A 19,769-nucleotide genomic window follows, 5' to 3' on the forward strand; every position below is an offset into this window, starting at 1 on the left:
CTTTTTGCTACATTAGAATACTATAGCAAATAGTATATAGCATGGCTGTTTATATGGACTGATTGCTCCCTAGGAAAAAACCAAAGGGAGTGAATAGAAGTAGAGATGAGGAGAGAGGGGTTTGAAGGAGGCTGTAGTTAGATGAATAGAAGTGTACTGGGAGGTAAGGTGGGACCCATTTCCCTGGAGATGGAAATTCACAGGTGATCCTGGCAGGTCAGTGTAGATCCAGAGCTACCCTGGTCCCCTGACTCACCTGTGTGACAAACCCCTGTAGGTGCTTCAGGTCATTTCTGAATCCCTGAGGGATTATGTTGATTATAGTATGCATAAAATGCCATGTCCATAAAATAATGAGAATAATGATGAACCCAAGAGAGGCATCGATTCACCCCAGGCGATGCTGCCCGGTCTGTATTTAGTCTAGATTTGTGTTCTTCACGTCCATGCTATCCATCCCCAGTATAAACTCAGGTAAAATGTTCCTTAACATTTGGGATTGTCATGTTATCTCTTTTTGCTCTCCGAGAGGCAGTATATGTGTAAAGGTCTTCTGAAACACTAAATGATTAACAGTGGCTTGGACTGTTTAACAGGGTCACACTAAAGCATTGACCTTTATTTTGTAGGTCGGAGGCTAAGTGGAGAAGAGATTTTCAAGGAAAGAAAGTGCACAACGAATGGAAAAGAGAGACTTGTAGGAATGAGAGCTAGTTTTTTTTTTTCTGTTGAGGTTCATTGACATAGGAAAAAAAATACCGTGTAGGTAAAAAGCAGTGTAATTGACTTGTATTTTAAGAGATCCCACACGTACTAGAAATACCCCACCCGGAGCACGGGTTCCTGTTTGTGTAGCCTCCCCAAGCTAACCTCTCTGGCGCTCAGTTTCCTCATCAGAAATAGAAGACTGTTGTTGCTCTCAAGTCATTTCTGAGGATTTAATTAAGTACAGTCTGTGAAAGCTAGTGCCTACTTGGTACTTTAAAAAGGCAGTTTCCCTTCCGTTTTTCTCTTCTGCTTTTAAAAATTAAGATGTGGGCATCCTATAAATAAATCAGATAATAAAATGCATTTCAGTGGAATTGGGCCAGTTAAAGGAGAAAGGCCAGAGAATGCAAGCAAAATCACGTGAGGATGAGCTGGGAGTGGACAAGTTCACCAGTTTGCACAGATCCAGCAAAGCGTTCACAAACCAAGGGAAAAGTATTCTTTAAATTTAAAAAGAAAAAGGCTTAGAAAAACATTGTCAGAGTCTGTTAGCCAAATATTTCAGGCCCCATCTGAAGACTGGAAGCCCAGGAATTTTGGAAATACTATCCTTTCTTCATTTTCAGTGGTAGAAACCTCAAACTTCCTGCTGTGGAAAGTGGGGGTGGCCACTGTATTTTTTTTTGGTTAAGGAAAGGGTTGGGTATTTTTTTTTTTCTTTCCCCAGATGGCTGCTGCCATCTGATGTCTCCAAGTGGCATTGCGGTTTCGCCTCTAGCTTTTAGGAGCCCTCTGAAATTAACCTGAAAGTGACAGGTTCTTGTTTCTGGCTTGAGGCTCCAAGGATGAAGGTGGGTGACTGCTCTCTGAAACTGTGTGAGCTTGGATATATCATTTTTTTTTTTTTAAATGGTAAAGAATTTTCTCCTTAAATTTTTCTTCTTTTGTGTGTTAAAGCTTCCCAGTAGTGTTCCTGGATGTGAAGTCACCAGACAACTAAACAGGAACTCTATAGGATGCTGGTGACTGTAACCTTTTCTTGTTTTTTGCTTTCTAGGGAAATCATGGCGATGATACCATGCTATCTGATTCCATCTGATTCTGATACCATGCTCTCTGAAGTTTGTAAAATATATTTCTAAAAATGAGCCAAACATTTTCCCTCAATATTTACATTAAAGATTTATTTATTTATTTAGAGCATGAGTAGGGGAAGGGATAGAGGAAGGGAGAGAATCGAAGCAGACCCTGTGCTCAGTGCAAAGCTGGAACTGCCTGTCCCCATTAGGTGTGAAAGTAAGGTCTTATGTACAAGAGGTGTTCAGAGATGAGCTGTCCAGATGACCTGGGAGTTAGGACTTGTTACCCCCAGTGGGAAAAAAAGGGACCATTTGTCATCTTTTTAAGAATATGAAAGTTAAGTCTCTTACAGAATTATGTGGAAGTCTGTGTCCAAAATGTTCATTTCGGGGCGCCTGGGTGGCTCGGGTCACAGTCTCAGGGTCCTGGGATGGAGCCCCACGTTGGGCTCTCTGTTCATCGCGGAGCCTGCTTCCCCCCCACCCCACCTGCCTCTCTACCTACTTATGATCTCTCTATCAAATAAATAAAATCTTTAAAAAACAAAAACAAAATGTTCATTTCCCTGAATCTGGAACTAGAGTGGAGTTCGTTCTAATAACATTACTTTGAATTTCTGTCCCACTTGGCAGGTTGTAAAGATCTTATACAGCGGTGTTCTCATGTGCTCCTCCAAGGTGCTGGTGAGGGGAACATTAGTGTTGTGACTTGTAGGTGAGGACCCACAGGCTCCGAGTGGGTCCTGCCCAGGTGGCCTGAGGGCAGCTCTGTGTTTTCCCTCCCTTAGCAGGGAGGCTGCAGGTCAGGGGAAGGATTTCCCGAGTCAGCCTGTTGACTGATACAGATCACTGAGGGATCTGGAAGCTAGAGTTCTTGTTTTTTGGAGTGGTGTAGATGGATCAAGGTGAAGGAGTGGCCAGCACTAAGAACCCCTGAGGGTCCCACCCAGCCCTGGGGCTGACTGAGTGCCTGGGTGTTTAGAACCCCTCCTCTCAGGCAGGAGGGTGTTGGCTAATGAAATATCCTTTCAATCTCCTTCCTAGCTTTTCCCTCTCTAGTGTGTGGAAGGCAAGTGCTACTCAGTTCCCCGCTTTCTACAGTTTGATAATTGGGGGTACAGGGATGCCTCAGAGTATCCTGAAATGACACGTGCTGGTTTTCACAACAGCTCCTGTTTATGGTGGGATGAACCCACCAAAGCCTGGAATAGTCTTCCTTGGTCTGGATCTGGGCTGTGGTCCTACGATTCTGTCACCCCTTAGTGCATTAGTAGCCTGACGCCAGGTGCTGTTGGAGAGAGTCTTCAGGCCACTCTGTATCAGTGAGGAGAGCCAGATTGTAGTCAGGAAACCAGATCTCCTTCAGGCTGTAGTACCATCCACTTTTCTTACTGTGAACAAGTCTCTTAAGCTCTCGGTGTTAGTTTCTTCAAGTGTAAAAGGAGGAGAGTTAGCATCTCATTTCTGTGGCTCTTTGCAACTTTGAAGCCAGCTAAGCTGGAGAGTCTGCAAGTCTCTGACAGATGTGCTTGTGCTCTGACTTAGCGATGCCGTATATAGGAACCTGACCTAAGGAAGCATCGTTGGTGTGTGTCTGCGGAGGTTGAGCTCAGACGATGCTCCTGCAGGCAGAGCAGATGAGACAGCAGCATAGAGGACTCAGGCCTCAGGGACAATAAAGGGTTTGTTAAGTTAGCAGTGATGCACCTGCTTAAGAAAATATAGTGTGGTTTTGTTTTTGTTGTTTTTATTGAATAATGTTCAGTGATAGGGTAAAACCTACAGAAGCTTTTTAGTGAGAATTCAGTTTACCTAACGATTATCTCCTTTTTGTAGAAATAGAAGAATGTAAATGTATATATTGAAGAAGGCGTGGAACGTTCTGTAGGAAGATCGGGGATCTCTGGGAGGCGGCATCTTGAGTAATTTCTTTTTCTTTGTGCTTATTAGTATTTTCTAAATGTCCCACTGGGAATGGCTGTTACTTGTGTAAAAAGAAAAGGAACTGGAGAAGCTGCTTTAAACTGTTTCATCTACTTTAACAGATGCTTGCAGATGCCTGCTGCATGCAAGGGGTTGTACGGAGAGCTTCCTGATTCCTCCAGATAATGAATAAAGGACCCTCTGTCACCTTTGCCTCCTCAGGAAAGGCAGCAGAATGGCCAGTGTGCTGTCCCGGCGCCTTGGGAAGCGGTCCCTCCTGGGAGCCCGCGTGTTGGGGCCCCCCGGGACTGCCCCACCCTCAGAGCCTCAGACCGAGCTGCTGGAAGGGGCGGCTCCCCAGTCCTTCCTGGCCTCCAAGGACACTTCCTGCCAGGAGCAGCCCAAGGAAATCCTCAAGGGTCCCGGCACCTCAGGCCTCCAGCAAGTGGCCTTTCAGCCTGGGCAGAAGGTAGGTTGAACCCCCAGGTGGACCAGGTGTGTGATCTCCTTGGGGCTGCCAGTAGTGCCCTGAGTGGCAGACCAGAAACTCCCAGGCACCAGTTCGTGCACAGACATTTTACTTGCAGCCCTGTGGGCCCCTGGGCAGTAGGCTTCCCTAGAGAATGAGCCATCATTTTTTTTTTTTTTAAGATTTTATTTATTTATTTGACAGGCAGAGACCACAAGTAAGCAGAGAGGCCGGCAGAGAGAGAGAGAGAGAGAGAGAGAGGAGAGAGAGGAGAGAGGAAGCAGGCACCCTGCTGAGCAATGAGCCTGATGTGGGGCTCAATTCCAGGATCTTGGGATCATGACCTGAGCCGAAGGCAGAGGCTTTAACCCACTGAGCCACCCAGGTGCCCCAGAATGAGCCATCATTAGTAGACCCAGGGCTCCTCCATGACAGTGCTGTCTGGCATTTGTTGTTTTGGAGTCAGGCCTACTCAAAGCCTCAATTCAGAGCACAGCAAGGGCTCTTTTTCTCAGTCTCCCTCCATTTCCAGCTTGACAAAACAAGAATCTTAGGCTTGTAAGAGACAGATAATACTGCATCTTTGAATTCCCTTTAGACATTTTCAGGAGGCAAATGTGTTTAGTCAGAACGGTGTTTGTGTTTCCTTTTCTGGTGGTCCCTCACCTTGTGGCAGGGCCCAGTCATCCCCTGTACCTGATGTGATCACTAGGTCTGTGTGCATTGCCTTCTCAAGGGCCCAGAAATAGAGACTCTACCTTCTCTCTCCTGCTGGTGCTTGTGTTGTCCAGGGCTCTCTTCCCATGATAGAAGGTGACCTGCCAACTGCTAGGCATCCCTTGAGAGTGGTTGGCCCACTTCTCCATCCCTACCAACTTGTCCCCAGGTAGACTTAGAATTCTTTGAAGGGAAAAATGCAGGGTTGATCAGTTCAAGGTCATAGTTGGGGATACATACAGGCAGCAGATCCATAGGACTTTGAGGGCAAGACAGAGCAAGTCATCAGAAGGATGGATACATATTCCAAAAGTTCATTTGGTTAAGAGTTTAATCCATTTACATTTAAAGTAATTTTTGATAGGTAAGGACTTCCTCTTTTGTTATTTGTTCTCTGATTGTTTTCTAGTTCCATTGTTCTTTTGTCCTTTCTTGCTGTCTTCCCTTGTGAGTTGTTGATTTTGTTTTTTTTGTAGTCTATGCTTTGATTCTTTTCTCTATCTCTTTTGTGTATCTACTAGAGGTTTTTTCTCTCTGGTTACCATGGAACTTACAGAAAACATGTTATGATTGTAAGAGTCTATTTTAAGATGTTAATATCTTTTTTTTTTTTTTTTAAGATTTTATTTATGTATTTGTCAGAGATAGAGGGAGAGAGAGCGAGTGAGCACAGGCAGACAGAGAGGCAGGCAGAGGCAGAGGGAGAAGCAGGCTCCCTGCCGAGCAAGGAGCCCGATATGGGACTCCTCCCAGCGCCCTGGGATCATGACCTGAGCCGAAGGCAGCTGCTTAACCAACTGAGCCACCCAGGCATCCCAAGATGTTCATATCTTAACTTTAATTGTAAACATATTCCAAGATCAGAGAAAAGTCCAGAAACTGGCACATTTGCTCTCTCTAGAGAGTTTGTATAAGGATCCGTTTGGGGAGAAACTGATCACTGTGGCCCATTTGAGTGCTCAGGTGGGAAGCAACTACCTGGGAACAGCTGCTTGCATTAAAAATGAGTCAGAGATGCAGTCTGTAGCAGGTAGATCCTGGCTCTTAGCACTGGGGGTGAGTGGTGGCAGAACCACTGCATACTGACCACCCGTTGCTCTTTTTCTTCCCTGCAGGTTTATGTGTGGTATGGGGGGCAGGAGTGCACAGGACTGGTGGAGCAGCATAGTTGGGCAGAGGATAAGGTGACGGTCTGGCTTTCGGATCAGAAGCTACAAATCTGCTGTAAGGCGGAGGAGGTGTGGCTGGCCGAGGCCCAGGGCTCTGTGCCCCAGGCACCTCCTCTGGAGCCAGGAACCCCAGTACCAGCCTATAGGCCTGTCTCCAGAAACATTGATGTCCCAAAGAGGTTTGTGTGGGAGCACCTGGGCTCTGGGCTCTGAAAGTTTTGTGGGTGGTGGGGTTTGGGGTTGTGGGCTTGCTTGTGATGGAGAAGGAATGTGAAAGTTTTGGGTGTCTAGTTGTCAAGATATGGGACAAATGGGATACAGAGAGGGGGGCATCCTTGAAAAAACAACAACAACTCCAGAACAGCATTTTTCCTTCTGTAACTCGAGTATGGGTGGTACATCTTCAGTTGTGGCTAAGGGCTATTATGGCCCCTTTTCATCCTTAAATTAAAATTAGTAGTTTTTCATGATGAAAGACAAGAAAAAATGGTTTCGGTCAGGAGTCTGCAGACTTGTTCTGAGTGGGCCAGGCAGAAAATCATGTTGCTTAATGAGCTAAATAGTCTTGGTCCCACCTGCTCAGCTCTGCTGTGGCCGTGTCAGTGTGGCCATAGATGATACGTAAACATGAGGCATGGTCATGCCCCAATAAAGCGTCACTTATGGACACTCAGAGTGTCATTTTATGTAATTTCCATGTGTCACATATCAAGAGAATTCTTTTGATTTTTTGAAGCTATATAAAAATTGTGCCATTCTTTGCTTGCGAGCCACGTAAAAACAGGCAGTGGAGCATTTGGCCCACAGCCCACTGATTGCTGACCCCTGGCTTAGATACTCAAAACCATTGATGGGTGAAGAATGTATTGCTTTAGAATTGTATGATACAGTTTTCCCTGAGACTATATGTATAGCTTCTAATTTCTGTATTAGGAACTCAAGTGCACATTTGATCTTCTAAGACCAAGAAGGAAAATCTGCCAGTGGAGATTGCCTTCTCTAGAGGTTGTGCAAGCAGTTAGGTCCGGTTCCACCCCTCCTTCTGTGTTTGTGGCTACCACTGATACCATACATCTGGGTCCTCAGACCAGACCAGAGCAGTAGTTGTGGATTGTGAATTCAGTTGACAAAGAAATTGTTTTGCTCTTCTTCTTTGGAAATAAATATTCAGAGATCGCACAAAAAGGGGACACTAATTTGTTTAATCTATTACTAGTCCTGGTTTAACTGCTTCAGACCCAGTCACATATTTCTGTGGATCTGAACAGTGAAGAAGGAATTCATACAAACCTTTGAAATAGTTGAGCCACCTAGAAATTTATTTCAGAGTAACTTTTCATACTTCAGCAGTAATCTATAGACAACTCTTGAGTTTACTTCCACATAATGTAACTTTATATGGGTTTTTAAGAAATTGTACGTAGAATTTTACAGAACTCCACTGGCAAAAGCATTGAGATTTGCACCAGGAGATTTATTTTAGTGTTTCCGGTGTCCTTGCTCATTGGCTTGTGTACTAGGTTCAGAAGCTGTCAGAAATGTCATCATTTTTCTCAGGGGAGGGGAAAGGAACTGGTTAGTATAATTGCTCCCTCTTTAATTTAAATAGAAGATGGGGAAAGGAAGGTAGTTTTGGTGCTTTTGAATTCCAGCAGGCATCTTTTATGCCCGTGGTTGATTTTATGATGTCCGCTCTTTTTTCTCCCAAATAAAGTTCCCGACTTTAAGTCCCATTGAGAGGTCTGACATGAATTTAGGGGAGAATGCAGATGCCTCCCAGTGTCCACAGTGGCCTGGGACCGACTTGCTTGCACCGGGGTTGACTGACAGTAGATATGCAATTGTGCATGGGTATTTTTCATGAAGAATGAGGAGAGACCTTCATGCTTTATTTAGCATGCACACTGACTGATTGGAGTGGGGGCATGGAGGGGACAGTCCAGAAGTGTGAACCCATCACGCACCCTGCTGTGTCAGGAAGTAACCTTTGGCACTCACCCACTTGAATCCAGGAAGTCAGACGCGGTGGAAATGGATGAGATGATGGCGGCCATGGTGCTGACGTCCCTGTCCTGCAGCCCCGTCGTGCAGAGCCCTCCTGGGGCTGAGGCCAACTTCTCAGGTGAGGAAGGGGGCCCCCTGGCGGCTACTGGGTGTGGCGCAAACCCACCCCTCGCTGCCTCTGCTTGGACCAGCCCATTGCCTGGCAGTAGGATTGCCAGGGTGTCTCCTCACTGGCTCCTCAGACTGGCTGAGTGATATTGAGTTAGCTGCTTCCATTCTTTTTCTTCAGCTTCCTCAGCTGGGGAGGAGTTTCCTGGTGCATTGTGAAGATGATTGAGCCCAAGGCTGAGCCACACTGGCCGCTCGAGTAAGTTCTTCTATGGGAGTAAGTGAGCGAGGCACTTTGGTAGGGGCCTGAACAAGGCCAGTCGAGGAATATTTAGTTCACGAAGGGGAAGCTTACCAAATGGTCCCCTAGTGGCCTCAGAAGATTCACGCCCCTGTTCCAAGTGCCTACTTCAGCCTTGTAAATCAGTGCGGGCCTATAGGCCAAGGACCCGGAATGCACGAGCTGAAGTCGAACTAATCGAATTGCTTAATGCAAAGCAATAGTACGACTTCACAGCAAAAAATTTTTCAATTAAAAGAAAACCTTCTGCCTTGATGCCTAAAATACACTATCGGTAACACGGGAGGAAGAAGGGTTGCTGAATGCTAGTCGTTTGACAAGACCGGTAGTGAACCTGAAGTTCTTTTCGAAATTCATTATAGGGCTGGCCTAACTTACTCCCAGGGAATAACTTTGTCTCCATTGGGGACATCTAACTGAATTGCGAGCTGCTTAGAAGCTTAGGGGAACATACGTGTTTGCTCGGAGCACATGCCAGGAGGAAAGTGGGCTTTGCAGGTGTTCCTCATAAGGAAATGCCCTGGATGAAGGTAAATTTAAAGGAGCAACGAGGCTGGCTTATTCTTCATCTGGAGCCTGTGGTCAGTGCTGAGGCTGCCGGAGTGAGTCGTGGCCGTCAGCCAGCACGAGTGGCGCAAATCAGCTTTGCACACCTGCTCTGTTAGTGCTTGGTTGCTGCACAAGCAGAATGGGGAGGAAAGGAGTCAATTTTACATGTTCAGGACATGTACAAGCTTAGGAGATCCAGGAGGTTTGTCAACTGCAGGAAGGTCAGAAAGTGTCATAAAGGGAAAGAAAATCAGTGACTCCAGGTCCCATCAGGGTGTGTGGTGCACCAACATATGCACCCCTGACTGATGATACACCTGATCCTCATTTCTTAGGTCCCTGTTTGACCAGCATTTTTAATTGTCTGTTAAAGATTTTTCCCCATGACAGTATATTTTTGGATCCTGTGGTCGAAGTTAGTGGAGAAAAGTAAGGCTTTCTTGGCAGCTAATGATACTGCTGTCTTCTGCAAGGTGAGGTCTGTACCTTGCTGGGGTCACGGGTACTGTTTGCACAGAAACCACCTGTTTTCTCTGTTGTCTGTATTATTTTCTCTGTTGTCTGTATTAGAGCTGGCTGTGTGTGTGTGTGTGTGTGTGAAGAACCAAGGAAATGACAACTCTCTCTTAGAAACTCACTGTAAACCCTCATCACTGTGTATTTGCGGCAGAGCACTTTGTTTTTATGGGATAGAATATTCTGTTAACCTTGCCCTAGAAGATCTTACTGATCTATAGAAGAGTCATTTATGTTTGTCTTACAACTTATAGATCAATTTATGATATTAAATGTTTTGTTTTTTATTTTTCTTCCTTTGTAAGTCAGTTGGCCAGTTTTCAGCATTTGAGCCATTTGAACGATTCCTCTGGGGAAGGCAGCTGTATTGTGTGGCTGGCGGCTGTTGGACCTACCCTTTCTCGCTAGAGCTCTGATCTCACCTAACGTAGTGTTCCACTCCCTGACCCTTCTTTCCTTCGTAGGTTTCCTGAGTAGATATGTGTGGGCCCTGGACCCATTGGCCTGTTGGTGGCTCCTGAGTTCTTCCCCAGAGGGCTACCCTGTTTTTTTTCTTTGCCTTATGATTTACTTATTTTACAGAGCGAGAAAGAGAGTGAGCTTGGGGGTGGGGAGGGGCTAAGGAAGAGGGAGACAGAGAATCTCAGGCAGACTCCCTGTTGAGCCTGAAGCCCGATGTGGGGCTTGATCCCTGAAACCTGAGATCATGACCTAAGCTGAAACCGAGAGTCAGACACTTAATGGATTGCCACCCAGGCGCCCTGAAGGTCTACTCTGTGCTAAGCCCTTACGTGTATGTGTTGAAACCGGGGTTAAGAAGTCCTAGCTTTGCGATTTAACAGCAATACTTAGGGAAGGAAGAGTTCCTCCTCCCATTCTGTTTGGGTGGGATTCTTCTTACATGGAGGAGAGCCTGTATTGGAAACACATAATGCTGAGAGTCTATTTCAGATGTCTGGATGAGCCTACAAGCCTTTGAGAATCTGGAGCAGGATGAGCGAAGAGCAGTAGGATTTTTGACCTGGCCCCAGGAGGTGTGGTAGTTGATCTCAGAGCCCAAGGTTGGGCAGCTCCGTAGGACACCTGCCTGTGTTGGCAGCTGGGGCTTTGGGGGACGTGGCCTGTGTACCTACACATGTCACAGCCTTTCCAGCCTTTCCCCTGCTTCTCTTGTGATTTCCAGGCCATGTAGAGACTGAGAATTTCGCCTGTGTCCCTAGGCAGACTCAGTGCTGGGAGCAGGTCGGCAGATGCAGGGGTTGTGTGGGCTGGAAGGGCCTCCCTGTGAGTTGGTGATCATTCTGAGTTACTCTCAGAGTTGGTTTTCCCTTCTCCAGCTGTGGGATTTACCGGTGAGCAGGGGAGTCCCAGGGCTGTGGCCACCTTTGGTAAATGTCGAACTTCTGTGGCTCTAAGAGCTGGCAGGATTGTCTTCCACATGCAGGTTTTGATGTCCTTGCCTGGATTTTCATAATCAAAAGGTGCTTTTCCAGAAAGCCTGGCCAAGGAGCCCTCAAGTCGGCCTTTCCATCTGACTCTGCTGCTGGGAAAGGGTCCCCAGGGAGACGAGGGACACTTGTCTGTGCAAGTTGTCACCTACCCTTCTAGGCCCTAGTGCAGGAGGGCATTTCCCTCCCCACACCCCAGCTCCTGCTCCTCCCCTGCTTGTTTTTCTTTCTTTCTTTTTTTTTTTTACACATACAAAGTGAGACATTTTAATTAGATCTTTCTATTAATAATCTGTAAAACAAAGTTGCTGTGTGTCTGTTGGTTAATGATTACCAGTGTGGCTTGGGTAGGAAATGGACACTAGCAACAGAACAGGGCAACTTCATGGAAGCTCAGAAAAGAGAGGTTTTGGGGGATCCCCTCTGTCCCCCATGGAGTGGCAGAGCCAGAGCCTGGAATTGGATTCAGGAACCCAGACTCCAGACTCGAATTTCATGGTCTCCGACACGGGCTGTTGGTTGGAATCTGGCATAGACAGAACTGGGCCAGAGGCCCGGCCCGGGCATCACGAGTGACCGCCGTCTGTCTTCTCTCTGGTCAGCTGCGCGAGCTGCCGGTGACCCGTGGAAGGAGAGTGGCGATGTGTCTGACAGCGGCAGCAGCACCACCAGTGGGCACTGGAGCGCTGGCAGTGGCATTTCTACTCCCTCGCCTCCCCACCCCCAGGCCAGCCCCAAGTATTTGGGGGATGCCTTTGGTTCTCCCCAGACTGATAATGGGTTTGAGACTGACCCGGATGCTTTCCTGTTGGATGAACCCGCTCCACGCAAAAGAAAGGTATGTGGTGGGGCGTGGGGCAGACCGCAGCTGGGGGCTGGCTGTGGAGGGGCGGGGCCCCACAGGTCCTCCGGTCTCAGGCGCAGGCCCCTTTTCATTTCCCTTTGCTCCTGTGTTCCCTTGTGATGCCTGCAGGGCCACACTCCTCCTATTTCACACCTACCCCTTCTCACCCCTGCTGTGATCCCTGCCTTGTACGTGGCCCTCCTACAGGACTTGTGTGCCGGGCCACTAGTGGGGGTCTTACTGCCACTACCCACCCCCCAACCCCCCAGACTCAGTGCTGCTGCTGACCCCAGGACCATCTACTGCCTCCTGGCTGTCTGCCTCTGCCTGTCCGGTCTCTGGTACCAGAGAATCCCTTCCCTAAAGCCTTTTGCTGGGTTCTGTTTGAGGGCGGCCGACATCCCCACAGGCTGAGGATGAGGGGCCTCTCCCGACGCTCCCATCTCCCTTTCTCCTAGAACTCCGTGAAGGTGATGTACAAGTGCCTATGGCCAAACTGTGGCAAAGTTCTGCGCTCGATCGTGGGCATCAAACGACATGTCAAGGCCCTCCACCTGGGGTAGGTGTTGGCCTGCTTGCTTGGGGACGCACTCAGGGATTCCTCTGCCTTTCCAGTTCCCCATGACCCACAGCCAATAATAGTTCCAAGACCATTGCTGAGAACAGCACCTGGTGCCTGTACCTCGCCCTTCTGTCTGGCAGAATAGCCTGATGGAAAGAGATCTTGGCCGGGAAGGAAAGGTCCTCCTCTCACAGTGAATGGTGATGCTCTTCTGGGGAGGGAGCTCTGTCCATCTCGTGGACGTGTCTTCCTGCCTCACCTTAGGAAGCAGGCAGTTTTAGGTCTGGGTAGAGATTGGGTAATTTGGTGAGACTTCACTGTGGGCTCCACAACTGCTTCCCGCCAGGGAGCCGGGGTTCCCTTAGCTCTGACTTTCAGAAGCCTGGCCTGCTCATAGCAGTGGAAGCAGACCCATAGCCCTTCCTTTGAGGACAGAGTGTGACCACATGCAGGGGCCAGGGGCCCAGAGAGGCCCCTGGCAGAGCCAGATGACTGACTGTTGCAGGACGAGAGGTGTCTACGTGTTCTGCAAGAGGGGGAGCCTTATATGTCAGGAAGAACAGGACGCACTCCTCTGGGATGCCCCATCAGCAGTGGGGCTCCTTCCCTGACTTGGTTGGGTCTGCCTGAGCAGGCATTCCTCCCTCTTGGGCTGCTGTGTCTGAAGTGACCATCCCCATGTCTCCCTCCCTCACAGAGACACCGTGGACTCAGACCAGTTCAAGCGGGAGGAAGATTTCTACTACACAGAGGTGCAGATGAAGGAGGAAGCTGCTGCTGCTGGTGCCACCACAGCCGAGCCAGCTCCTACCCCTGGCATGACCAGCCCACCCCTCGCACTCCTTCCACCACCTCCTGTAAAAACCCAGTCCTCAGGCCCAGAACACCCAGGCCTGGAGTCTTACCTGCCCTCTGGTGCTCTCAGCAAGTCAGCTCCTGGCTCCTTCTGGCACATTCAGGCTGACCATGCGTACCAGGTGTGGGGCTGGGGCACACGGGGAGCTCGGCCTCGTGGCTGGGAAGCTGTTCTGTGTCTGACTTGTCACTGGCCAGTCTCATCACAGAACACTGACCACCAGGGTCGAAGGCAGAGGCCTTTGTCTAAATGGCCAATCTCTAGCTACTACAAAGAAGCAAAGGAAAATGACTTCACACTCAGTAAATGTGGGAATTCCAGAGCTCTCCATTGGTGGCTCTCGTGACTATGACCCGAAATCTGGCTGAATGCCTGAGTAGCCAGGTCGATGGACTTGAATTGGGGAGTTGTTATATCACTAGTTATACAAGGGGATGGAGTCATGTAGTTGGACTTCCTGTAGTAAATCCCTAGCTCCTAAAATGGCATGATGTTAACAAACGGTCTGGATTCCATTTTTTTTTTTTTTTTTTTGAATACCTGCTGTGTGTCAAGCATTGGGCTTAGTTTTTCAAAAAGAATAACATTGTCCCAGACCTTGTGAAGTGCATGGTTTAGCTGGAGAGAGAAATGATAAGTCTAATTAATTATAATAAATAGAGTACCTTATGAGAGGCAGGAGAGATTCCTGGGTTCAGGAAGAACCAAGCTGTTGTGCCTATGTGGGTGGGCACGTTGTCACAGAGAGGTGACACGTATGGTGACCTTTACAACACATAGCTGGTACTAGGTGAATGCACAGCTTGCTTTGTGCCACTAAAAAAATTCTTTTCTGCCTACAGCTTGGTTTTATCAGACTCTAGGCTGACTTACAAGTTAGTAGTTAAAAAGCCATGCTTTCAATCAGAAAGCCTTTACACGATGGGCCAGCTCTCCTCATTAGAACGAGTGGCTGCTGGGCTAGTTCACATGTGGCCAAGGTCAGGGGGCCCTTTGCACAGCTGGCTGACCGTCGAGCTGGGACCTTGAGAGGGTGGCTGGGGCTTTTACGAGCAGACCTAAACCTGGGCGCCTGGCAGCGTGTTGCTCCTTCCAGTGGCTGCCCAGGGACACCATAAGCTTAGTGTGGCACTACCACATGGAGTCAGGAGGCGTGCGGACTTCTTCTGGGCGCCTGCCTGTACCATGTTCTTGAGAGGTGAGCAGGCGGAGACGCTAGTTCACGCTGATGATTCAGTCCGAGGCTGGACAAAGACCCACTCTGAGAGAACAAGTCCAACAAAACACTTGGAGCCTGGGACTAAGGAGAATAGCTCGCAGACTTGGGCTTGTTGCGCGCGCGCTCTCCCTGTTTCTTGGGCAGAGGGTTCAAGGTGCATCCTGGTATTGTCCGCTTGGAGGCCCATGCTCTGCTGTGGCCCGGGAGGTTACAGGGAGTGCAGGTGGACTCGAGCTCTGCCCAGGTGGCCCAAGCCTGACCCGTTCTTGTCTCCAATAGGCCCTGCCGTCCTTCCAGATCCCTGTGTCGCCACACATCTACACCAGTATTAGCTGGGCTGCCGCTCCCTCCACGGCCTCCTCCCTCTCTCCGGTGAGTATGCTTGTCTCTGAGCCCATGGGCACCCCCTGGGGACCCCAGAGCAAGCCTGAGGCCATTCCCTCCACCATGAGCCTCCAGCACCCAAACTTCTTGAAGGCCTTCATGCACTCTCCCCTTGCTTTGCACTCCCCAGTGGCTCACAGCCCCTCTTAGGAGGCGCAAGGCGGGTGTGTGCAGAGAACCCAGATTAAGCAGTCTGGGGTCAGTGCCCTGCTGAACCTTGGGAATCTGTGGGTGCGTGTTAAGGTTTTAGTGGGCAGAGGAGAAGGAGGTAGAGAATGTGGAGAAGCTGGAGAGGATGAGGGTAGGCAAGACAGAAGATGGGAGCTCGTTGGGGCCCTGCATGCGGTGGGCCATGGCCTTAGGTTGCTGAATTAAAATCAACCCGAAGTCCTTCTGAGCCACCCCTGGTGGGTCGTAGTCTACAGTGTCTCCTCGGAGACACTGTGGAACCTGAGTGCCTGAAGGTCCAGAGGCATTCTGGGCCCTCCTTTGTTCTCCACATGTGACTCCATGGAAGTCAGCTCAGGAGCAGCCCACCGGGTGGCCAGGTCAGGGGACTTGCCTGTCCAAGGCGCCTGCTGTGTGGAAAGCGTGGCTTGAAGGCCCACCCCTCACTCTGCCTGCACCCCTCCCTGCCAGGCCCCTGTCCACCTCCACCTAGAGTATCTTACCAGAGAAGGCATTCAAGAAGGGCTCGGCAGGTGTGACGGATGGCCCAGTGGCATGGTTCTCTCCCCTTTCAGTCCTGCCCTCCTGTCCCGGCCTGTGCTGACGGCCTCTCTCTTCTGCGCCCAGGTCCGGAGCCGGTCGCTAAGCTTCAGCGAGCCCCAGCAGCCACCACCGGCAGTGAAATCTCACCTGATTGTTACTTCTCCACCCCGGGCCCCGAGCAGTGCCAGGTGAGTGAGCCCGTTGGCTCCCGAGGCCACCCTCCTGGCATCCGTCCCCACCCTGCCTGCTGCAAGCCCACCGCCTGAGTCTCTGAGGTTCGGGGTTTATTCCCTGCAGTGGGGGAGGTGGCCCAGGGACTCACTTGGGTGGGGAGAGGCTTTTGCTCCTCCAGCTGTGCCCCAGGTCTTAACCAGGAGGGCGTGTCTATACCCTCCTGACTCTTTTGTGACAGGAAAGCCCGCGGGGAGGCTAAGAAGTGCCGGAAAGTGTATGGCATCGAGCACCGGGACCAGTGGTGCACCGCCTGCCGCTGGAAGAAGGCCTGCCAGCGCTTCCTGGACTGAACCTGTCCCACCGGCCTGTCCTCTTCGTGCCCTGCCCCAAATGGCAGCCAGATGACAAAAGACAGCTCCGTCACAAGCCCTCGGCGGAAACCTAAAAGATGAAGAGTGGACATTGGGAGTTTGGGCTCTGTTGGCTAAGGTTCAGTTGTTAAAACATTTCCCACCCCCCTCACCCTTTTTGGGAACATTTTCGTTTTTAAAAGAAGAAAGGAAAATAACCCCCACGCCAAAATAGGAGAGAGCCAAAACTGACCAAGGGTATTCTGCAGTGAACCAGAGACCAAAGAATTAATTACCCTTTCTTTCCACGTCTCTCTCTAGGGGATTAGTTTGCATGTCTCAAAAGACAGAACAGCTCATTCCATTTCCTGCTGAGTTGGTGAAGTCTCTGCTTTCTCAGCTCTTCCTGAAGGGACTGTGAGCAAGATGGATTTACTTGTCTTAAAAAAAAGTTCTGGCTGATGAGTCCAAGAGCAGGACCTGTCATGGGTAGGGTGGGGAGAATGGGGGTGGGGGGGAATCTGTGCACTTTTTAAGGTGCAGCTGGCCCCTCTTCTCCCCCCAAATCTGGGAGAAGGGAGAGCCTGTTCTCACCGAGTGGCTTCCATGGAAGTAAAAGGAAAACCCTTTCTTGATGACAACGATTTGAACCTGGGGTCCCTCAGCTGTTGGGTTGTTTCCCAACAGATACTGTATGGCTTCTTCTCAAAGCCCAGACTAGTAGGTTTTTAAAGACTGTCCCCAGATAGCTGAGCCAAAAGGCTATATGAATTCACTTTTCGAAAATGTGGCAGTTAAACACTAACTACCTTGACCATTTCCCCCTCTTTCCTTGAGGAAGAGCTGGAGGGTTGCAGGATCTGTGAATGCCCTCTGCTGTTATCTGAGTAAATGAACTCCCTCTTGACGTTCCTGCCTCCAGTTATGGACATGACACCTCTGAAACACTTTGTGTTCTTTGCCCCGTGCATTCAGAGCCTTTTATCTGATTAAAGTTCCCTTCCGCTGGGGGAGGAGGCCCCCTTTGGCATGCCCTGCACAGGTTCCTCTGTCTGGTTTTCCCAGGGATTGTCCTGTTTCCTCCCAAGGCTGCGGTTAGGGGTGGTGTGGGGGGAGAGGGAAGAGACAAGAAGAGCTAGAAAGGTAGGCGGCGGCTTATCCCAGAGATGGAGAGGGAGTTGGCAGGTTCCAGATCATTCTTCCAGGAGAATCCAGTTTCCCTCGTGAAGTGACAAGTAGGAAGGACATCTCTCCCATCAGTGACCGCAGCTTCTGGATTTTTATCTATGTCCTTCTAATCCCTGTGATGATGGGAAGGTAGGTTTGATCCCGAGTAACCACCTCCGGTTATCTGCTGAGCACCATTTCTTGCCTGCACTGGGGAGAGGGAAGGAGCCCTGAGGAACTCTGGTGAGATGGGGTCAGATTAGCAGCTTCTGGGCTTTAGCACTTGCGGTTTCTGGAGCCCTGAGGGACTGAGAGGAGCCTGCATTGGGGTTTGCAAATTAGCAAAGCTATTGTGGTTCATGTGAAGGGAGATGTAGGTGAGGAGTTCAGTGCCCTCCCACCTGTGCTTAATTGAGATCAGACATGCTTAGCCCTCAGGGGAGGGTACGTTTTGTTTGGGAGTTCCACTTTCTTTGAAGATTTGTTTGGGAGTTCCTCAGGCCTGCAAGAGCAGGCCACCTGGTGCCACCTGCCCTGGGGCATCAGCGCTGCTCCTGCATCCCAGAGGTGAGGGGCTCAGGAATCCCACCAAGGCCCCTGTCCCGTGGCTCGGCAGCAGCGTCCATCCCCTGGGTGTCATGAGGCTGTCCTCTTCTCCCTGGTGCAACTCCCTGGCTTTCGAGGCTCCTTGGGCCACTTCGTGTGGGAATTGTGCGGGCACTTGACAATCTGTGACACCCTGAGTGTTAGCAAACACGCCAACCTTTAGAGGCAGGATGGTGTGATGAGTGAGAGTGGCCCGGCTTTGGTGATGGAGGGAAAGACATCTATGGGATGTCTTTGGTGGTGATGGGGTATGTTTTTATAATTTAGTTTAAAAAAAAAAAAAAGGTATGTGGAATCTATCCCTAAAGCCCGAGACCAGGCCAGCAAGAGGCGGCCCAGGGTTCTCCTTCCTGTCCCTTCCACCTCCCTGAGAATTAAAAGCTGACAGCAGGTTGTTGCTTGTCCTGACCCCTCGCTTCCATTCCCTCCCCTCGGTGTCCATCTTCAGATCTTACCAGTGAGGGGAGGGAGCGTTTGACACTCGAGGACTCTGCCGGAGCAGTCTCCCCGCCCCACCCTCCCGTCCTTCATCACAGCTCTTGCTGAGTCTTTAGAAAAGCTGTTTTCCTTTTCCCCCTCAGTTTGGATCGTGGAGCTATAACTGGATGTAAAGATTTCCTCTAAGTAAGGTAGGCTTCTCCTGACGTGGGTACCCGAGGCAGCAAAGGAAGAGAGAAAGAAAAAAAATGGATGAAACAGTTTAAAAACTGAGGGTTTTTTGTTTGTTTGTTTGATATTTGTGTTTTAACGTTTTCTTTTGGTGTAGCCTTTCCTGTCCCTGTCATCTCCTCTCTCCTTTTCGGTGGTGGTGGCCGCCTCCAGCCTCTGTCCTCCCACTCCTCCATCTTGTGGCTGTGGTGTTGGTCCTTGGCATGGGGTCTGTCCTTGGGGTTGCCCCAGCTGTTTCTTCCCAGAGGTTGGGGGTGGCTTGTGAGCCGATCAGCGACTATGCCTGTTTTCTTCATCTCTGTGTTTCTCCCTACTTCCCAGCCCACCTGGGGGCCGCAGACTCTGACAGGAGGGAAGGTTCCACAGATGTGCAGTTGGAACTGACAGGACTGATTTCCAAAGAAGTGATTTGGGGAAACCATTTATTCCAGGGATGTTACCCCTCTTCCGAGTATTTCTTGGAATTACTTTTGGAGTCTGTGGTGCCTGCTTTGGACAGCCTTAATGATACGGAAGCTGCACTGTACTCATTCAGTGCTGAGTCCCGTGGACGATGTCTGTGGTCCAGTGAAGATCACAGGGGCAAAGCTCATGGCCTGACTGGTGAGGAAAATGGCTTGGATTTAATTACGTGGCTTTTAAGCTGGCTGTGAAAGCAGTTTTGTAATTTCAGAGTGCGTTCTTGTGCTATATCCACATTGTGGTAGTAGGCCTGTAGCGTGACGCCTTGGAGGACATTATTAATTTCGATTTGGAAAACTTTCATTTGTTTGAAGAAATCTGTCCTGTTACCTTCGGGTCCTCCCAGGTTCTGACCTTACCAGGGGCCAAAAGAGAAAAAAAAAAAGAAGAGGGAGATAAATCCCATCTGTGAATTTGTCTTATTGGCGCCTTTTCCCCCAGCTGTCTTCCAAGTATTATTTTTACTGTTAAAAAAATTTTTTTAAAAAATGTGAAATGTAATGTTTTTACAGCAACAATATGAAATATATTTTATAAGGAATAAAATGGTACATTGTCTGATTTAATGTGTGCCTGTCCCTCTGCCCCCTCCCTCTATAAAGGATAAGAATTCTGTTGGTGGTAAACAAATGATGGCATTTGGACCAAGCGTACACATTCATTAGCTCACAATAACAGGGACCATTACCGGGGAGGCGACCAGGCCAAGTGCTTGTGTGAATAACCAAGTGCTTACCTGAATAGCCCAATGAAAGAGGTGCTTCCATTATTTCC

General features: G+C 49.4%; 1 protein-coding gene across 5 annotated transcripts in view; it reads left to right on the forward strand.

Annotated features, from left to right (window-relative positions):
• Positions 1-19,556, forward strand: part of ZNF395 (zinc finger protein 395) — a 44,513-nt gene extending 24,957 nt beyond the window's left edge. For 3 of the 5 annotated variants that reach the window (XM_059372611.1, XM_059372594.1, XM_059372583.1), the window contains exons 2-10: positions 3,933-4,179; positions 6,012-6,244; positions 8,078-8,187; positions 11,594-11,829; positions 12,294-12,394; positions 13,095-13,374; positions 14,752-14,844; positions 15,652-15,755; positions 15,980-19,556. In XM_059372611.1, the coding sequence (XP_059228594.1) occupies positions 3,946-4,179; positions 6,012-6,244; positions 8,078-8,187; positions 11,594-11,829; positions 12,294-12,394; positions 13,095-13,374; positions 14,752-14,844; positions 15,652-15,755; positions 15,980-16,091 (1,503 nt within the window). In that variant the 5' untranslated portion in view covers positions 3,933-3,945 and the 3' untranslated portion in view covers positions 16,092-19,556. Of the gene's footprint in view, positions 1-3,623; positions 3,710-3,932; positions 4,180-6,011; positions 6,245-8,077; positions 8,188-11,593; positions 11,830-12,293; positions 12,395-13,094; positions 13,375-14,751; positions 14,845-15,651; positions 15,756-15,979 lie in introns of those variants that run through there. The other 2 variants (XM_059372602.1, XM_059372620.1) reach the window with 2 other exon arrangements.
• Positions 19,557-19,769: the final 213 nt, after the last annotated feature.

The sequence above is a fragment of the Mustela nigripes genome, chromosome 1, assembly GCF_022355385.1.
Source record: "Mustela nigripes isolate SB6536 chromosome 1, MUSNIG.SB6536, whole genome shotgun sequence".
In the NCBI taxonomy this organism is placed as follows: Eukaryota; Metazoa; Chordata; class Mammalia; order Carnivora; family Mustelidae; genus Mustela; species Mustela nigripes.